Below are 16,122 nucleotides of genomic sequence, written 5' to 3'. Positions count from 1 at the left end.
GACCCTTCATCCCCTTTATCTATTTTAACCCCCCCCCCACCACCACTCCCTTCTGGAAAACACCAGTTTGTTTTCTGTATGTAAGAGTCCATTTTTTGGTTTGTCTCTTTTTTTTCTTTGTTTTATTTCTTAAATTCGACATATGAGTGAAATCATATGATTATATTTGTCTTTCTCTGACTTATTTCACTTAGCATTATACCTTCTAGGTCCATCCATGTTGTTGCATATGGCAGGATCTCATTCTTTCTTATGGCTGAGTAATATCCCATTGTATTATTATGGAAAATTTAGGATATATACAAAGTAAGCAGAACAGTACAGTGGACACCCATGCACCCACTACCCAATTTCAACAACCAGAAACTTGTGGCCAGTTGTACTTCATTTGTACCTCTACCACCTTTCTCACCTTCTGTATTATTTTGAAGCAAATCTTGGATGTTATAAAATTTCATCTGTAATTTCAGTGTGTATCTCTAAGTAAGTTGTAGAAGTGCCATAATACTGTTATAACACTGAAAAAATACTTTTTTTTTTCTAATGTTTATTTATTTTTGAGAGAGAGAGAGAGACAGAGTGCAAGCATGGGAGGGGCAGAGAGAGAGGGAGACGCAGAATCTGAAGCAGGCTCCAGGCTCTGAGCTGTCAGCACAGAGCCTGATGCGGAGCTTGAACTCACCAACTGTGAGATCATGACCTGACCTGAAGTTGGACACTTAACTGACTGAGCCACCCAGGTGCCCCCAAAAATACTTTTTTAATAATCACAAAATACCCAGTTGCGTTCTGATTTTTAACCCTTTCATAAATGTAAGTGTGTTTGTGTACTATTTTTTACAGATTGTTTGAATCAGGGTTTTGACTAGGTTCATGCATTATGATTGGTTGATATGTCTCCTTCAATCTATGTGTTGCCTCTCCATTTCTCTCTTTTGGTTTAGTTTTGTTCAAGAAAATATACTGTCCTACAGTTTCCCTTCCCCTGCATTATACTGATTGCATTTCCGTGGTGTAATGCAACATATTTTCTAATCATCTATAGATATTTGGATCTAGAGCTTTGATAAGATTTAGGTTCCAGTTTTTGTTTTTGTTTTTTGCAAGACCATTTTCTAGGTAGTGATGTGTTCTTCCGTTAGGAGCATATAATATCCACATGTCTTTCTTATTGAGGTATTAGCAACCACTGATGATCAATGCCTAGAGCCATTTATTTAATATAAATTGTAAAATAATGATATTCTATCTTCATTTACTTGCTGGAATGCTTTTGCAAAGAGACATTTTCTTTCATCTACTAGTTGCTTAAAATGTGGAACAGTTTAAATAGAAAAGGCAAGGGAGACTGGGTGGCTCAGTCAGTTGAACATCTGAGTTTTGATTTCTGCTCAGGTCATGATCCCAGGGTCATGGTTGCTTGCCATTTCCTTATTTTTTTTGAAATTAATTTCTAACTTTTTTCACTGTTAAATGAAGAAAAGTATTGCCCCTTTTGAAATACAAATATATTGACTATGTAATTGAAAAAACATTTTTTTCCCTCTGTCAGTCATTGTCTTATATGCTTAGCATAGATATCCAGCTTAATAGTGTATGATATGGTCTTCCTAGAACACAGCTGAAGACCTGGTAAATCGAGGAAATGTGAGGGGTGGTGCTAGAAGACAGACGTCTGTGGAATGATGCACATCCTCTTTCAAGTTGGGAGGGTGGAGACCTGCTTCATGCTTCATGCTGGGGGTGGGGTGGGGTGGGGAGAGCATTTAACAACATGGGCACCACTCAAGGGAATCCCTTTATTTCTCTTTTGCATATGAGGACCCTAGAGTAGCTAGTTGAGGCTCTCTAGTTAAATAAAAAAATCAGGTAGTCTTATGAAGACTTTTCATCAGTATGTGTTAGTAGGGATTTTATCTGCTTATTTTGGCTGCAATTTCCAATTTTTAAAAATGCCCCTCTCCCCAAATCCTAACTCTTGTAGATTCATTAACGTTGAACCAAATCTGGCTAAATTCAGCAGACTGCTTATTTTTAAGTATTTTGTAATTGTGTTTTTTGAATTATTGTGCATGTACAATAAGCAAGACATATACAATACCCTTGCTAAGGCATGTGTATGGCTGAAGAGGGGTCTTTCAGTGGTTCAGTAGTGAAAACAAAACAAGCAACAAAGATTGTGATGGTTCAGAGCGTGTCGTTGGAAGACTTCTTAATTTCTGCTAGCAAAAGGTTATGTTGGGGGAATCTCAAGGAGAGCTGGTGATGTTTGTGTGAGGCAGAAAAATAAATATAAAAGCTAAGAGGGAAGGTAGAAGAGAGGGGAGAAAATAGTGCCAGGCTAGGACAGCAGTATCAACTTATATCTTCTGATTCTGGTTTAGCTTTCTATGGCCGGAGAAGAGGACTCAGGAGTTCTTAGAACAGGAAGGAATAAAGAAACTCTTTCCTTCTTATCGTCTCTGGATATTTCAGAGAAGAGTGAAGGCCAAGGGAGAGAACGAGATTGGGCGGGGGTGATTCTTGGTTCTGGAGGACAAAAAGAAGGAGAGGTGAAATGGGATTAGTGCAAAAGCCTCTTCTCTTAAGCTGGTAGTGATCCTTGGTTGAAGAGATCTGTACTATGGATGAATTAAATTAAAATTAAAGCTATGTATGAGGTCTGGCTGTAATAGGTTATTTGTGAAGAACTTGATCACTAGGGAGAAAGATGATTGGGTATGATAAATTGTAATATTTGTGTGTGTGTGTGTGTGTGTGTGTGTGTGTGTGTGTGTGTGTAATGAGAGATCCATATAAAATTTTTGTTTTGTTTGTCTGGAGAATGTCAACCTAGACTAAAGTGAATCTCAAAAGTCTTCATTGATATACAAAGGAGTTAACATGGGTGGCTTAGTTGGTTAAGCATCTCTTTTGTGTGTGTGTGTGTGTGTGTGTGTGTGTGTGTGTGTGTAATTTTATTTACTTATTTTTGAGAAAGAGAGAGAACAAGTGAGTGAGTAGGAGAGGGGCACAGAGAGAGGCAGAGAATACCAAGCAGACTCCACACTATCAGTGCAGAGACCAGAGACCCATGCAGGGCTTGAACCCACAAACCCTCTGAGATCATGACCTGAACTGAAACCAAGAGTGGGACACTCAATCAATTGAGCCACCCAGGCACCCTGGTTAAGTGTCTGTCTCTTGATTTTGGCTCAGGTCATGATCTCGTAGTTCATGAGATTGAGCCCCGTGTTGGGCTCCTCGCTCACAGCATGGAGCCTCTTGGGATCCTCTCTCTCTCTCTCTCTCTCTCTCTCTCCTCCCCTGCTTGAGTGTGCTCTATCTCTAAATAAATAAATAAACTTTATTTAAAAAAAACCCATATAGGGGCGCCTGGGTGGCTTGGTCGGTTAAGCGTACGACTTTGGGACTTTGGCTCAGGTGATGATCTCACGGTCCGTGAGTTCGAGCCCCGCGTCGGGCTCTGTGCTGACCGCTCAGAGCCTGCAGCCTGTTTCAGATTCTGTGTCTCCCTCTGTCTCTGCCCCTCCCCTGTTCATGCTCTGTCTCTCTCTGTCTCAAAAACAAATAAACGTTGAAAAAAAAATTTTTTTTAAAAATAAGTAAAAAAACCCATATATACATGGAAAGACTTGAGGCTTAGCAAAATGCAAAGCAATTCATCAATGAGAGCTATATTAGTATCCAGAAATCTAATGGCTGCTGTCACTGTTAATAATTGTTGGAGACTGCTTGTCAACAAATTGGATTGTTTGTCATAGACACTGACAAATTATGGTATAAGGATCTAGAACTTTTGTGTACATTTAAAATATTTATGTGAATATACATATCCATATGTATATTTGTAATGAGAGTGTTTTCCTGCATTATAGGAATGTTGTCCTGCATATACATTCCTAGATTTGTCCAATAGGGCTTGAAATCTTTTTACTAAATGCTGGAACTTATCATGACATTTATATACTCTGACATGCAATCATCTTGGTTTTAATGAAAATATTTTCCTTAAATATTTTGAAAGTAAAGCATCTTCACTGAATCAAAACTGACATTTTAATTTGAACTCTCCATTCAGGAAGGAGTTTGCAGTCAGAATTTGTCATTAAAAAAACTCAATGAAATGAAAAATAATGATATGCTGGCTTGATCCTACAGGCATCTGGAATAGAAGTGCAAAAGATTCTATATTTTAATGCACAGTTGGCTTCTTTTACTGCCAGGCAGGGATTAAGTGGGAGGCAGCTCTTGGTACCATAGAAAGGGCCATGGCCTTCAACTCAGAAGAACTGCATTTAAGACAGAGCCGTGTCGCTTATCAGTGGGATGCCTTTGTTCAAGTAACAGTTTCTTCATTCTTAAAATTGGGATGATGATAGGTATGTCACAGAGTCTTAAGGCAAAAATGCACGGAAGAGTGTTACAAACAAAATCTTATGCAAGTGTAAGATTATTGAAGATATTCCTTATATATTTTCTAATAAATGGTATTGTTTACATTCAAGTTCTATAAAAATCAATACATATTTGTTTCAATTTTTTCAATTACCTTATTGCAAAAGCAATACATAGTAAAGGTAAAATTTAAAAAGCAGAAAATTTTAAAAAAGCAAAAAGAGGAACTGAGAATTGCCCATAATCATTCTAAACAATCATTATCACGTTTATGTCATTTTCATTGAAACTTTTACTTCTGTATAGTTTTTAAAAGCATACACTATTATTGCAATGCACAATATACAGTATGTTGTTTGTACCTTTTCCCTTAACATTATATTATGATTATGTTGTTATGACAACACATGTACTTTATAGGATTGTATAAGTTAACATATACTCCTTTATGTGAATGAACCATAAATTATGATTTACTGAACTATTTCCATATTAGTTGAACAAAGACTTTAGGATTTTCCAATCTTTCAAAGACATGAATATTCTTTTCTATTACTCCTTGCATATGTTCACTAGTATTTCTGGATGAAAGAGTAAACAGCACTTGAAGCCTTTTAATATAAATTGCCAACTTCTAGGCTGACTGCCAGTTTCTATTCTTCCTTGTAGTGTGTAAAGATGCCTGTTTCCCCACATTTTAATCAATGTTGGGCATTATAATAACTTAAAAAATCTTTGTCAAGGTCATAGGTGCAAATATTATCTCACCGTTTTTACTTAGCATTTAAATCAATATATATAGTCCAGTTGTAGTTCTTTTTTAACTTGTTAATGACGTTGGTCCAACTTTTTCTCATTAATTTTTATGAGATTTTTACACATTAAGGTTGCTAATCCCTTCTTCTATATGTTGTGAATATGTTTTCCCACTTTCTCATTGCCTTTACATTATGTTTATGATGCTATTTAAAAGTGATGTACGCAAGGGCACCTGGATGGCTTGGTCGGTTAAGCATCCAACTCTTGGTGTCTGCTTAGGTCATGATCTCATGGTTCGTGGGTTCGAGCACCAAATCAGGTTCTGCACTGACAGCACGGAGCCTGCTTGGGATTCTCTCTCTCCCTCTGTCTCTGCCCCTCCCCTGCTGACTCTCTCTGTTTCTCTTTCAAAATAAATAAATAAACTTTTAAAAATGATGTATGCATTTTTAATTCACGGTAGTAGTGCTTTATTTATCTGTCATTGTTAAAGAATGAGCAATTCTACCTAAATAACGTTTCCAACTAATTGAGGCTTTTATATAAATGCAGAACTTAAAATAAAGACAATTTTTAAATGAAAAAAATGTTTAAATGACAGATCATTCTAAATTGTGTAATCTACCTCCTTGCCTCTTTGTACAAGATGTACTGCACAAATTTATAAAGATATATATACATATACATAAAAAATTTGGTCTTCAAAACAACCTTGCAAAATTATTATTATCTCCTTTTATAGCTGTGCCACTGAGGTTACAGAGACAATAGGTAACAAACACAGCTTATAAGGGGTAGAACTATGATTTGAATCTAAGCTGGGACCCACCGCTTTTGATGTATACTCAACACACTTCTATTGTGTATCAATGTTCTGAGCCCCATCAGTCTGTATGAATGTCCAGGGCTATCTTTGCGTGATATCTGTTCTTTGGATTTGTGGGTATTTCTTCTGAACTAGTTTTTTATATGTGCTTCCTCAATGTCAGCAAGGTAACTCGAAATGTACCCTGCCTTCGGTTTACTGGCTTCTGACGCAGCCAACAATAACAGATAAATACAGATGATCAGTGTGTGTCAGCCGCTTAACAGTTCCTTGGCCTTCTGCCTACCAGTGTTTTCATTTGCTACTCTTACTCTGTTGTAGGGTGGAGAGGGATAACCACGTTTGTAAAAACTATGTGCAAGCAATGAGTAAAAAATTTTTTGAGCAAAGTCTGAAAGGCTTTTCTATAAGTAAAAACCCTGAGTTTGTTTTGCCTCAATCTGACTCTCAAATTTATTGATGTTCGCAGCACCATATGTAATAAACACTTTAGTAACTTTATCCCATTTAGTCCTTAATACGACACTGCAGATTAGAATAATTATCCATTTTCACCTTACAATCGAGGAAACTGGAATGTAAAGAAAATAACTAACTTGCCCGAGATTGTATTACCTTGAGGTTGTGGCTTCTGTTTGGAACTCTTTATTTGCTGATCTTAGGCTGGGTGGCAAGACAAACAGTCTTAAAATAACTAAAGAGTTACTGTATCTCAGTATTCGGTGGCAGAGATCTGACTGGAAAATGTGAAAGGTAGCCAGTGGTCAAAATTTTTGTTTAGGAGAGTTAAGCTCTGAAGAAAATCTATGCATTTTAGGGTAAGATTGAATTTAATACTACAACGTGATATCTAGTTTGAAAGCGTACTTACCTGGCCAAAAGACAAACATCTAGTCCTTTGCTAAAGATATTTGCAGTGTACTACAAAATAAGATTCTTGTTATGATGAGAATATTTATATAGAATAAATTATACACAATTATAATTTGAATTTGATAGTGATGATTTAGTTCAATATGTATATGTTGAATGTTTACCGTTACATCTGGCACCATGCTATATGATAGAGTTGGGTGGGTGGGAGTATAATTGGGTATAGAGTAATAAAATACTGAATAAGTATACATTACAGAATAATATTAGCATGTACATCTGTATTTACAAAGTGCTGTCATATCAGATTTATTCCCAGGTGGGTTCCAAACTGAAAAAGATCAGTGGAAGTCAAAGAAAGACTTACTTTGGGTAGCAAATGGTGGTAAGATTTTGGTAGAGAATGAGAGATAAGTCTCTTAGCTAAATAAGGAATAAATTGCACTGTTTGTTGGCTTTTGGTGACAAATAACAAAATTGACTCGATAACCAGAACCAAAATCACAAAAAGAGATTTTGTGAGGCCGCCAAAACAAAAAGCAGAGTTTAAAAAAATCAGTATCTTAAAGGAAGGGAACCAGGGCAGCTTCGAGGGCCCAGAAAGCAGGAATTACACTCACCAATGGATAATTCAACTTCAACTGTCTGTGATCTTTGTTTCTTTCTGCCAAACTAAAAAATACCTGGATGTGCTAAAATCATTGTGAGGTGATTGACTAGACCTTATTTGTATCTTCTCCAGTTAAGAGCTCAATTTATCAAAGAGTTTGGTTTAGTTTAGTTTAGTTTAGTTTAGTTTTTAAATTACAATCAGTATCTGTGACCAGAAAATCGTCCAAAATGCCCTGGAATCAAACATCTGAACTGCAATATAGTTGGTTTATTCTGTAGCTTGATTGACTTGCTGACTGTCTACTCTGATCACCCTGGTAATCTGTCCAGTCTGAGACCATGTGTACCTTCCTCTGTGCCACACTGGTTTTTACAGGTCACTGGTCTAGACCTGTGGGGAGGTCTCAGGTCTTTTAGATCTTGACTGCCAAGCGAATTCCATCATTTTTTTTAGTTGGCCCCAATTTGCCAGACAATGCCGAATATTGATCTGACCCCCAGTTTGGGTTTAAGCTGATTATTCACTACAGATATAATACTGTTTGCAGTCCTCACCCATCCTCTCCCTCCAGATCAAACCCAAACGAATCAAACCAAAAGCCCACATACTACTTACATGTTTTGTTGTTTTAATTTTTTTTATATGTTCTGATCAGTAAAAATGGAAGATAGTGTAATGCTGTAGGTAAGAGATGGAATATGGAACTAATCTGCCTGGTTCAAATCTTGGGTCCACCCCCTACTGTTTGACATTGGGAAAGACACTTAACGTCTATAATTTTATCATCTATAAAACAGGGACCACAATAGTGCCTAACATTTAGAATTGCTATAAGGATTGAGAGGAGGGGGTGTGGGATGGGTTAAATAGGTAATGGGGATTAAGGAATGGACTTGTGATGAGCACCAGATGATGTATGGAAGTGTTAAATCACTATATTGTACACCTGAAACTAATATTACATTGTATGTTAGCTAATTGAAATTTTAATAAAAACTTTTAAAAAAAGAATTGCTATGAGGATTCGGAGAGTTCAAATATTTGAAGGTCTTATGTCAGTACATGGTACATAATTAATTCTAAATGTGGATTAACTGTCAGTGTTAGGGAAAAATCCAGATGGGTCTCACTCCATATCAGAGTATCTTTTAGACTAAAAAATAAATGGATCATTTTTCTGAGATAAGATATCTGATCCTTTAAAACAACTGAAAATATCTTTTTTAAAAGATTTTTTTTTAATTTTTAAGTAATCTCTGCACCCATCGTGCAGACTTGAACTCACAACCCCAAGATCAGGAGTCACATGCTCCACTGACTGAGCCAGCCAGGTGCCCCTAAAACACCTGAAAATATCTTAATAGAAATAAATTCCAATCAAAATTCTTTTTTTTAATTTTTAAAATTTTCATTTAGTTTTGAGAGACAGAGAGAGGCAGAGCACAAGTGGGGAAGGAGCAGAGAGAGAGGGAGACAAAGAATCTGAAGCAGGCTCCAGGCTCTGAGCTGTCAGCACAGAGCCCAACGCGGGGCTCGAACTCACAAACTGTGAGATCATGACCTGCACAGAAGTCAGACGCTCAACTGACTGAGCCACCCAGGTGCCCCTCCAATCAAAATTCTTAAATACAAAATCTAAAAAGTACTATTTATTTTTTTATTTATTCGAGTTCATCAAAGTTACTAAATACCTTTCATTAAAATATAATATTGACTCTAAATACTCCATAAATGTTCTGAACACTAAAGGATTTCTGCCTCTACATCATTAGATAGTTATAGTCACTCCTTATAAAACTAGTGAATATTTAATTCATACACATTTTCAAATTGTAATTCCATGAAGTCATAAGCATGGTAGGAAAAATGGGTTACTGATGTGGTGAAAAGAGGCCCAACTTTCTCTTTTCACCAAGTAAGACCAACCATTCCATGTTAGGTTTAGATGGTCAACATCTAGTTTTTCCAATAAAAAGAGAAACATATTTTAAACTTCAGCTGTGCACTAATGTATTAAAGGTGCTGGGTGGTCTACTTCACATGGTATAACTCCTTCCATCTTGATTTGAGATATGGTACTCTAAGGGTTAATTCTTTGTGTGAACTTAGCTGGGCCATGGATTACCCAGATACTTGATCAAACATTATTCTGGATGTTTCTGTATTGATGTTTTGTTTTGTTCTGTTTTTCATGCCCTTTTTTGTTTTTTAATCTCCAAATTATTTATTTATTTTATTTATTTTAAATGTTTACTTATTTATTTTAGAAAAAGAGAGAGAGTGTGAGTAGGGGAGAAGGGCAGAGTGACAGAGAGAATCTTAAGCAGGATCCACACTGAGCGTGGAGCCCAATGAGAGGCTTAACACAGGCCTGACGCAGGGCTCGATCCTATGACCACGAGACCATGACCTGAGCTGATATCAAGAGTCAGATGTTCAACCAACTGAGTCACCCAAGCACCTTTCTCCAAATTTTTACTTAAATTCCAGTTAGTTAAGAGGCAGTGTAATATTTCTGGTGTGGAATTTATAGGATTAATGATTTATCACTTACATACAACACCCAGTGCTCATCTGTGATGTTGTTTTTGAATGAGATTTACATTTAATGGTGGACTATGGTGGACTTTGAGTAAAGTGCATTGCCTTCCAAGAAGTGGCTGGGCCTCATCCAATCAATTGAAGACCTGAAGAGAACAAAAGCAGACCTCTCTGGAGTAAGAAAGACTTCTTTAGCACACTGCCTTTGGATTTTATCTGCAACATTAGCCCTTTCTGGTTCTACAGCTGATGGTCTTTAGACTTGAACTAGGATACTGGTTCTCCTGAGTCTCCAGCCTGCTGGCCCACCCTGCAAATTTTGGATTTGCCAGTCTCCATAAACATATAGCCAATTCATTATAATAATTTTTTTCCTATATATTTGCACATGCTATTGGTTCTGTTTATCTGGAGAACCTTGACTAATGCAGGTATGGCATAACACCTTTGTGTAAAGGTTTTCAAAAGTACCCTATTACCTACAGGATCGAAAAGCCTCCTTTGGTCCTTTGTGATCTAGTCTCTTGGAATTATAAAATACTTGGAATTCTCAAAAGGGAATTCCTTGTTCATGCTGACCCTTTTACCTCATATGCCTTTTGCTGCTTGTTTGAAAAAGTCTTATCCTTTATTTCTCAATTCAGATATCATTATTAGTTCAGGGAATATTGCCAGATACCCCGTTAAAGCTAAATGCTATGATTTGGAAACACCTGTTCATCTTCTTACACCATTCATCTCATTGCTAGATTTATTTGTTCATATGTCTGTCCTCTCCCTCAACTTCACGAGGTAAGTGATCTCATCAATGTTCATGTTTATAGTATTTAGTAAAGCTCCTGGCAGCATTTATAAGTCCATACTGGTATAATATTCTTCCAATCAAAAACCTCAGTCATTCTGTTGTGTGTGCTTCTGGCCACACACTAATTAGCCTTCTTGAAAATATTAATGGCTGTTTGAGTCTGAATTTCTGTGGATGTTCATTACCATTGAATTTCTAACATATACCTCAATAGTTGTGAATAATATAACAAAAGTTAAATAGATAGCCTTTGTTTGTCTAGAATAATATAGATTGTGGAGTATCTTTAAAGATGATCTTTGAGGCCCTAGTGGCTCACCTATAGGTTTTCAGAAGATTAGTTGTGATATGTTGAAAACCCAGATAAATATGAAAAGGTTTTCTTTCTTTCTTTTCTTTTTAATTTCTTTTTCTTTTAATTCTTTAATGTTTATTTATTTATTTATTTATTTACTTTTAACATTTATTTATTTTTGAGAGACAGAGCACAAGTGGGGGAGGGCCAGAGAGAGAGGGAGACATAGAACCCAAAGCAGGCTCTGGGTTATCAGCACAGAGCCTGACAAGGGGCTTGAACCCACAGACTGAGAGATCATGACCTGAGCCGAAGTCAGACTCTTAACTGACTGAGACACCCAGGTGCCCCTTTATGTTTATTTATTTTTGAAAGAGAGAGCGAGAGAGAGAGAGAGAGAGAGAGAGAGAAACTCTCATGAGCGTGGGAGGGGCAGAGAGAGAGAGGGAGACACAGAATCTGAAGCAGGCTCCAGGCAATGAGCTATCAGCACTTAGCCCCACACGGGGCTTGAGCTCATAAACCATGAGATCATGACCTGAGTCAAAGTCAGGCGCTTTACCAACTGAGCCACCCAGGCACCCGAAGAGGGCTTTCTTTATATCACAAAAGATTGTACATTTTCCTAGGGCATATTTAATTATAATACCTCCTTGTGTATTTATTTATTTAAAGTTAGTTTTTACCTCCTTGTTAGAGTGATTGGCTGCTGAGAAATAAAAAATTCCAGTTCATGAACCCCTGTAGTAAAGATCAATCTGAAATAACAATGAGAAAAATATACTGACATTGACAAAAATTATATTTACACATGTATCTCAGAGCACATATTTATCACATGAAGTTTGTCTTATCTGAAGTGCCTAGTGGAGGAGAAAAGGTCAAAAGAGTTGCAGACGCCACTACCTGGAGCGACCCGCGCTGCTGAGCCATGGTCAACCGCACTATGTTCTTTGACATTACCATGGATGGCGGATCCTTGGGCTGCGTCTCCTTCAAGGTGTTTGCAGACAAATTTCCAAAGACAGCAGAAAATTTTCATGCTCTGAGCACTGGTGAGAAAGGATTTGGTTATAAAGGTTCTTGCTTTCATAGGATTATTTGGGGATTTCTGTGCCAGGATGGTGACTTCACATGCCACAATGGCACCAGTGGCAAGTCAATCTGTGGGGAGAAATTGGATAAGAGGAATTTCATCCTGAAGCACATGGGTCCTGGCATCTTGTCTATGGCAAATGCTGGACCCAACACCAACGGTTCCCGCTTTTTCATCTGCACTGCCAAGACTGAGTGGTTGGATGGCAAGTATGTGGTCTTTGACAAGATGAAAGAGGGCAAGAATATTGTGGAAGCCATGGAGCACTTTGGGGCCAAGAATGGCAAGACCAGCAAGATCACCATTGCTGACTGTGAACAAATCTAATAAATTTAGCAATGTTTATCTTAATTACCAGACCATTCCTTCTGTAGCTCAGGACAGCACCCCTTCCCCCCCATCTGCTCAAAATATCCTATAATCTTTGTGTTCTTGCTGCAGTTTGGTGTGTTCTATATTTCCTTACACCCTCCAAGTCTAGCTGGATTGCAGAGTAAGCTTATGATTATGAAATAAAAACTCAACAACAACAACAATAAGAAAAAGTTATAGAGAGATTCTGGATAACTGTAAGTCATCATATGTTCTTTCCAAGTGAGATTTTTTTTTAATGTGATTCCTTCATGAGAAAAACTTCTGGGGGTTTCCAGCCTCTTCTGATATGTCAATTTTGTCTGCCACCCCACCACCAAATCATCAAATAGAACTACAGAACCATGATTCTTAATCCCATCCTTAGCTCACATAAACTGTTATTTCACCAATGTTTCAAATCTATTAAATACACAAAAATAAAATTCTGTATACACACACATGTATATATATGTATGGATATGAGTATCACTTCACGATTCTTATTATTATTCATTACACTCTATCCTGTTCTGTCATCTTAGGCTAGACTCATTTATTCCCAACATTACTTCTGAGAATGAAATTTCTAACAATAGAACATGTTCCTGAGGTACACTCTTCCCATGAATGAAGCCTTAATGGTTCTTCTCAATAGAGCCTGACACTCAGCTCTGTCACTAGGTCTTCTGGAAAGTAGAAAGTTCTTACTCTGTTCCTGCCCTAAATCCTCAAAGTCAATAAGAACTTTGCACAGTTACCAAAGAAATTGCCCTATTGTTCCTGTAGACAAAACTCAATATAAGAATACTAAGCAAATACTTTTCTGCTTGCAATGTTGTCTAGTGGGCATGGTGTGCCCAGAACTCTATTAGGAACTGGCCTGTTCAGGGTGAGGGTAATACTCAGTTGCAACAGCTTTAAACATGCTGACTGTTTTTTCCCTACTTTGGTGGATAGATTTTCATAATTTTTAATAATTACACAGTATTACACACACAGATTAGTCATCATATGACTTACTTCTAGGGGCATCTGGGTGGCTCAGTTGGTTAAGCATCTGACTTGAGCTCAGGTCATGATCTCACAGTCCGTGAGTTTGAGCCCTGCGTCAGGCTCTGTGCTGACAGCTCAGAGCCTAGAGCCTGCTTCAGATTCTGTGTCTCCATCTCTGTCTGCCCCTTCCCTGCTTGTACCCTGTCTGTGTCTCTCAAAAATAAAATAAAAACATAAAAAAATTATATGGCTTACATCTTATTGTTGGGACATCCCTATGCATATACTACTTTGAGTGGTTTCTGCAAACTATCTTATTATTTCCTTGGACCCTTTTTCAGACTTGTAGTTGCTGAATCAAAGAACATGTTTAGTTGTAAAATCTTTGATTTAGATTCTAAAATTGCCTTCTAGAAATGTATCAATTTACAGTTGTGCTAGTCATGTATGATCAGCCAGTATCCTGTATCTTCTCCTAAAACAGGCATTAGTTTTAACAAATGCACACTTAACACTTCACAGAGGACATTATTTAGGCATTGGTTAATATGAAAAATTGTCTCTGGGTTCAGTAAAGTAGCCTTTAAAATTCTTTTGCCAATATTTTTTCCAATGCATGTTTATTATTAAAAATTCAGGAGCGCCTGGGTGGCTCAGTCGGTTGGGCGTCCGGCTTCAGCTCAGGTCACGATCTCGCGGTCCGGGAGTTCGAGCCCTGCGTGGGGTTCTGGGCTGATGGCTTGGAGCCTGGAGCCTGCTTCGGATTCTGTGTCTCCCTCTCTCCCTGCCCCTCCCCTGTTCATGCTCTGTCTCTCTCTGTCTCAAAAATAAACGTTAAAAAAAAATTCAGATTTTAGGAATAATGATTCATTTAATGTACCAAATAGTGAACGTGACTGCAGAGTAATTTCTCTGTTGTATAATGGTTGATTGAATTATATGCTAGAAAATCTTTCATAATATTGGTAACTTTAATACACTAACAGAAACTTTTACTAAACTTTGCTTTTAACATTTAATGAAAGACCTCACAACAACTTAGTGAAGATTATGTCACCAAATCTTTCCTTATTTGAATTATTAATTCAAGTGTTTTTAAACTTTGACAAGAAAAAGAAATCCAAAAATATATAGTAGACTTAATATGAAAACAAATTTAAACATCTACTAATTTTTGAAAAAGCAATGTGCTCTGATTTCAGAAGTGAGAAAGACAGCAGAATACAGAAGAAACTGATTGGGGACATTCTCTTGTTTTCAATATTAGTTTCAGTTTCTCTATGATAGATGTCTCATTTTTAAAGTCTTTATTTAAATTCCAGTTAGTTAACATACAGTGTAATATTAGTATCATGTTTACAATATAGTAATTCAACACTTCCATACATCACCCGGTGCTCATCACAGCAAGTGCACTCCTTAATCCCCATCACCTATTTTACCCATCTCCCCACTCACCTCCCCTCTGGTAACCAACAGTTTGTTCTCTGTAGTTAAGTCTGTTTCTTGGTTTGCTTTTCTCTCTCTTTTTCCCTTTCCTCATTTGTTTTGTTCCTTAGATTCCACCTATGAGTGAAATCATATGGTATTTTCCTTTCTCTGGTTCATTTCACTTAAAATTATACTTTCTAGCTTCTTCCATGTCCTTGCAAATGGCAAGATTTCATTCCTTTTTATGGCTGGATAATATTCCATTATATATATATATATGTGTGTGTGTGTGTGTATATATATATATATACATACACATATATATACATATATACATATATATACACACACAGACACACACACACATACACACACACACACACACACACATCTTATTTATCCATTCATCAGTCATTGGACACTGGGCTGTTTCTATAATATGGCTATTGTAAATACTGCTGCTATAAACCTTGGGATGTGTGTATCCCCTTGAATTAGTATTTTTGTATTTTTTTGGTAAATACCCAGTAGTGTGATTGCCGGATTGTAGGTTATTTCTATTTTTAACTTTTTGAGGAATCTCAATACTCTCTACACCAGTTTGCATTCCCACCAAAAATGCAAGAGGGTTCCCCTTTCTCCACATCCCTCACCAATACCTGTCGTTTCTTGTGTTGGTGATTTTCTTTCATCAGTGTCTTAGAGTTTGCAGAGTATAGGTCTTTCACCTCTTTGGTTAGATTTATTCCTAGGTATCCCATTGGTTTTGGTGCATTTGTAAATGGGATTGGTTCATTAATTTCTTATTATTGGTATATAGAAATGCAAGATTTCTGTACACTGAGTTTGTACCTGTGACTTTCCTGAATTCAGTTGTCAGTTTTTTGGTGGAATCCTTCAAGTTTTCTCTATATAATATCATGTCATCTGCAAGTAGTAAAAATTTGACTTCTTTCTTGCTGATTTGGATTCCTTTTCTTTCTTTCTTTCTTTCTTTCTTTCTTTCTTTCTTTCTTTCTTTCTTTCTTCCTTTCTTTTCTTCTTTCATTGTTGTGGCTAGGACTTCCAGTACTATGTTGAATAAAAGTGGTGAGAGTGGGCATCGCCGTCTTGTTCCTGATGACAGAGGAAAAGTTCT

At 37.1% G+C, this 16,122-nt stretch overlaps 1 protein-coding gene across 2 annotated transcripts; it reads left to right on the top strand.

The window, feature by feature from the left end:
* Positions 1-10,652: 10,652 nt before the first annotated feature.
* On the top strand, positions 10,653-12,533 carry LOC102956148 (peptidyl-prolyl cis-trans isomerase A-like). 2 transcript variants are annotated; one of them, XM_042960265.1, is made up of 2 exons: positions 10,653-10,802; positions 11,971-12,533. In XM_042960265.1, exon 2 carries the CDS (start codon positions 12,042-12,044, stop codon positions 12,531-12,533), a length of 492 nt encoding a protein of 163 aa, XP_042816199.1. In that variant the 5' UTR covers positions 10,653-10,802; positions 11,971-12,041. The 2 variants fall into 2 exon arrangements, with proteins under 2 accessions (XP_042816199.1, XP_042816195.1); XM_042960261.1 differs by having other exon boundaries at positions 11,933-12,533.
* The last annotated feature ends 3,589 nt before the right edge of the window (positions 12,534-16,122 follow it).

This window comes from Panthera tigris, chromosome A1 (assembly GCF_018350195.1).
Source record: "Panthera tigris isolate Pti1 chromosome A1, P.tigris_Pti1_mat1.1, whole genome shotgun sequence".
NCBI lineage: Eukaryota > Metazoa > Chordata > Mammalia > Carnivora > Felidae > Panthera > Panthera tigris.
The sequence above is the reverse complement of the archived record's forward strand: the minus strand, read 5'-3'. Positions and strand labels throughout refer to the sequence as shown.

What these genes read in the sequence shown, in the direction of transcription:
- LOC102956148 (XM_042960265.1), top strand. Translation starts at nt 12,042, where the DNA reads ATGGTCAACCGCACTATGTTCTTTGACATTACCATGGATGGCGGATCC.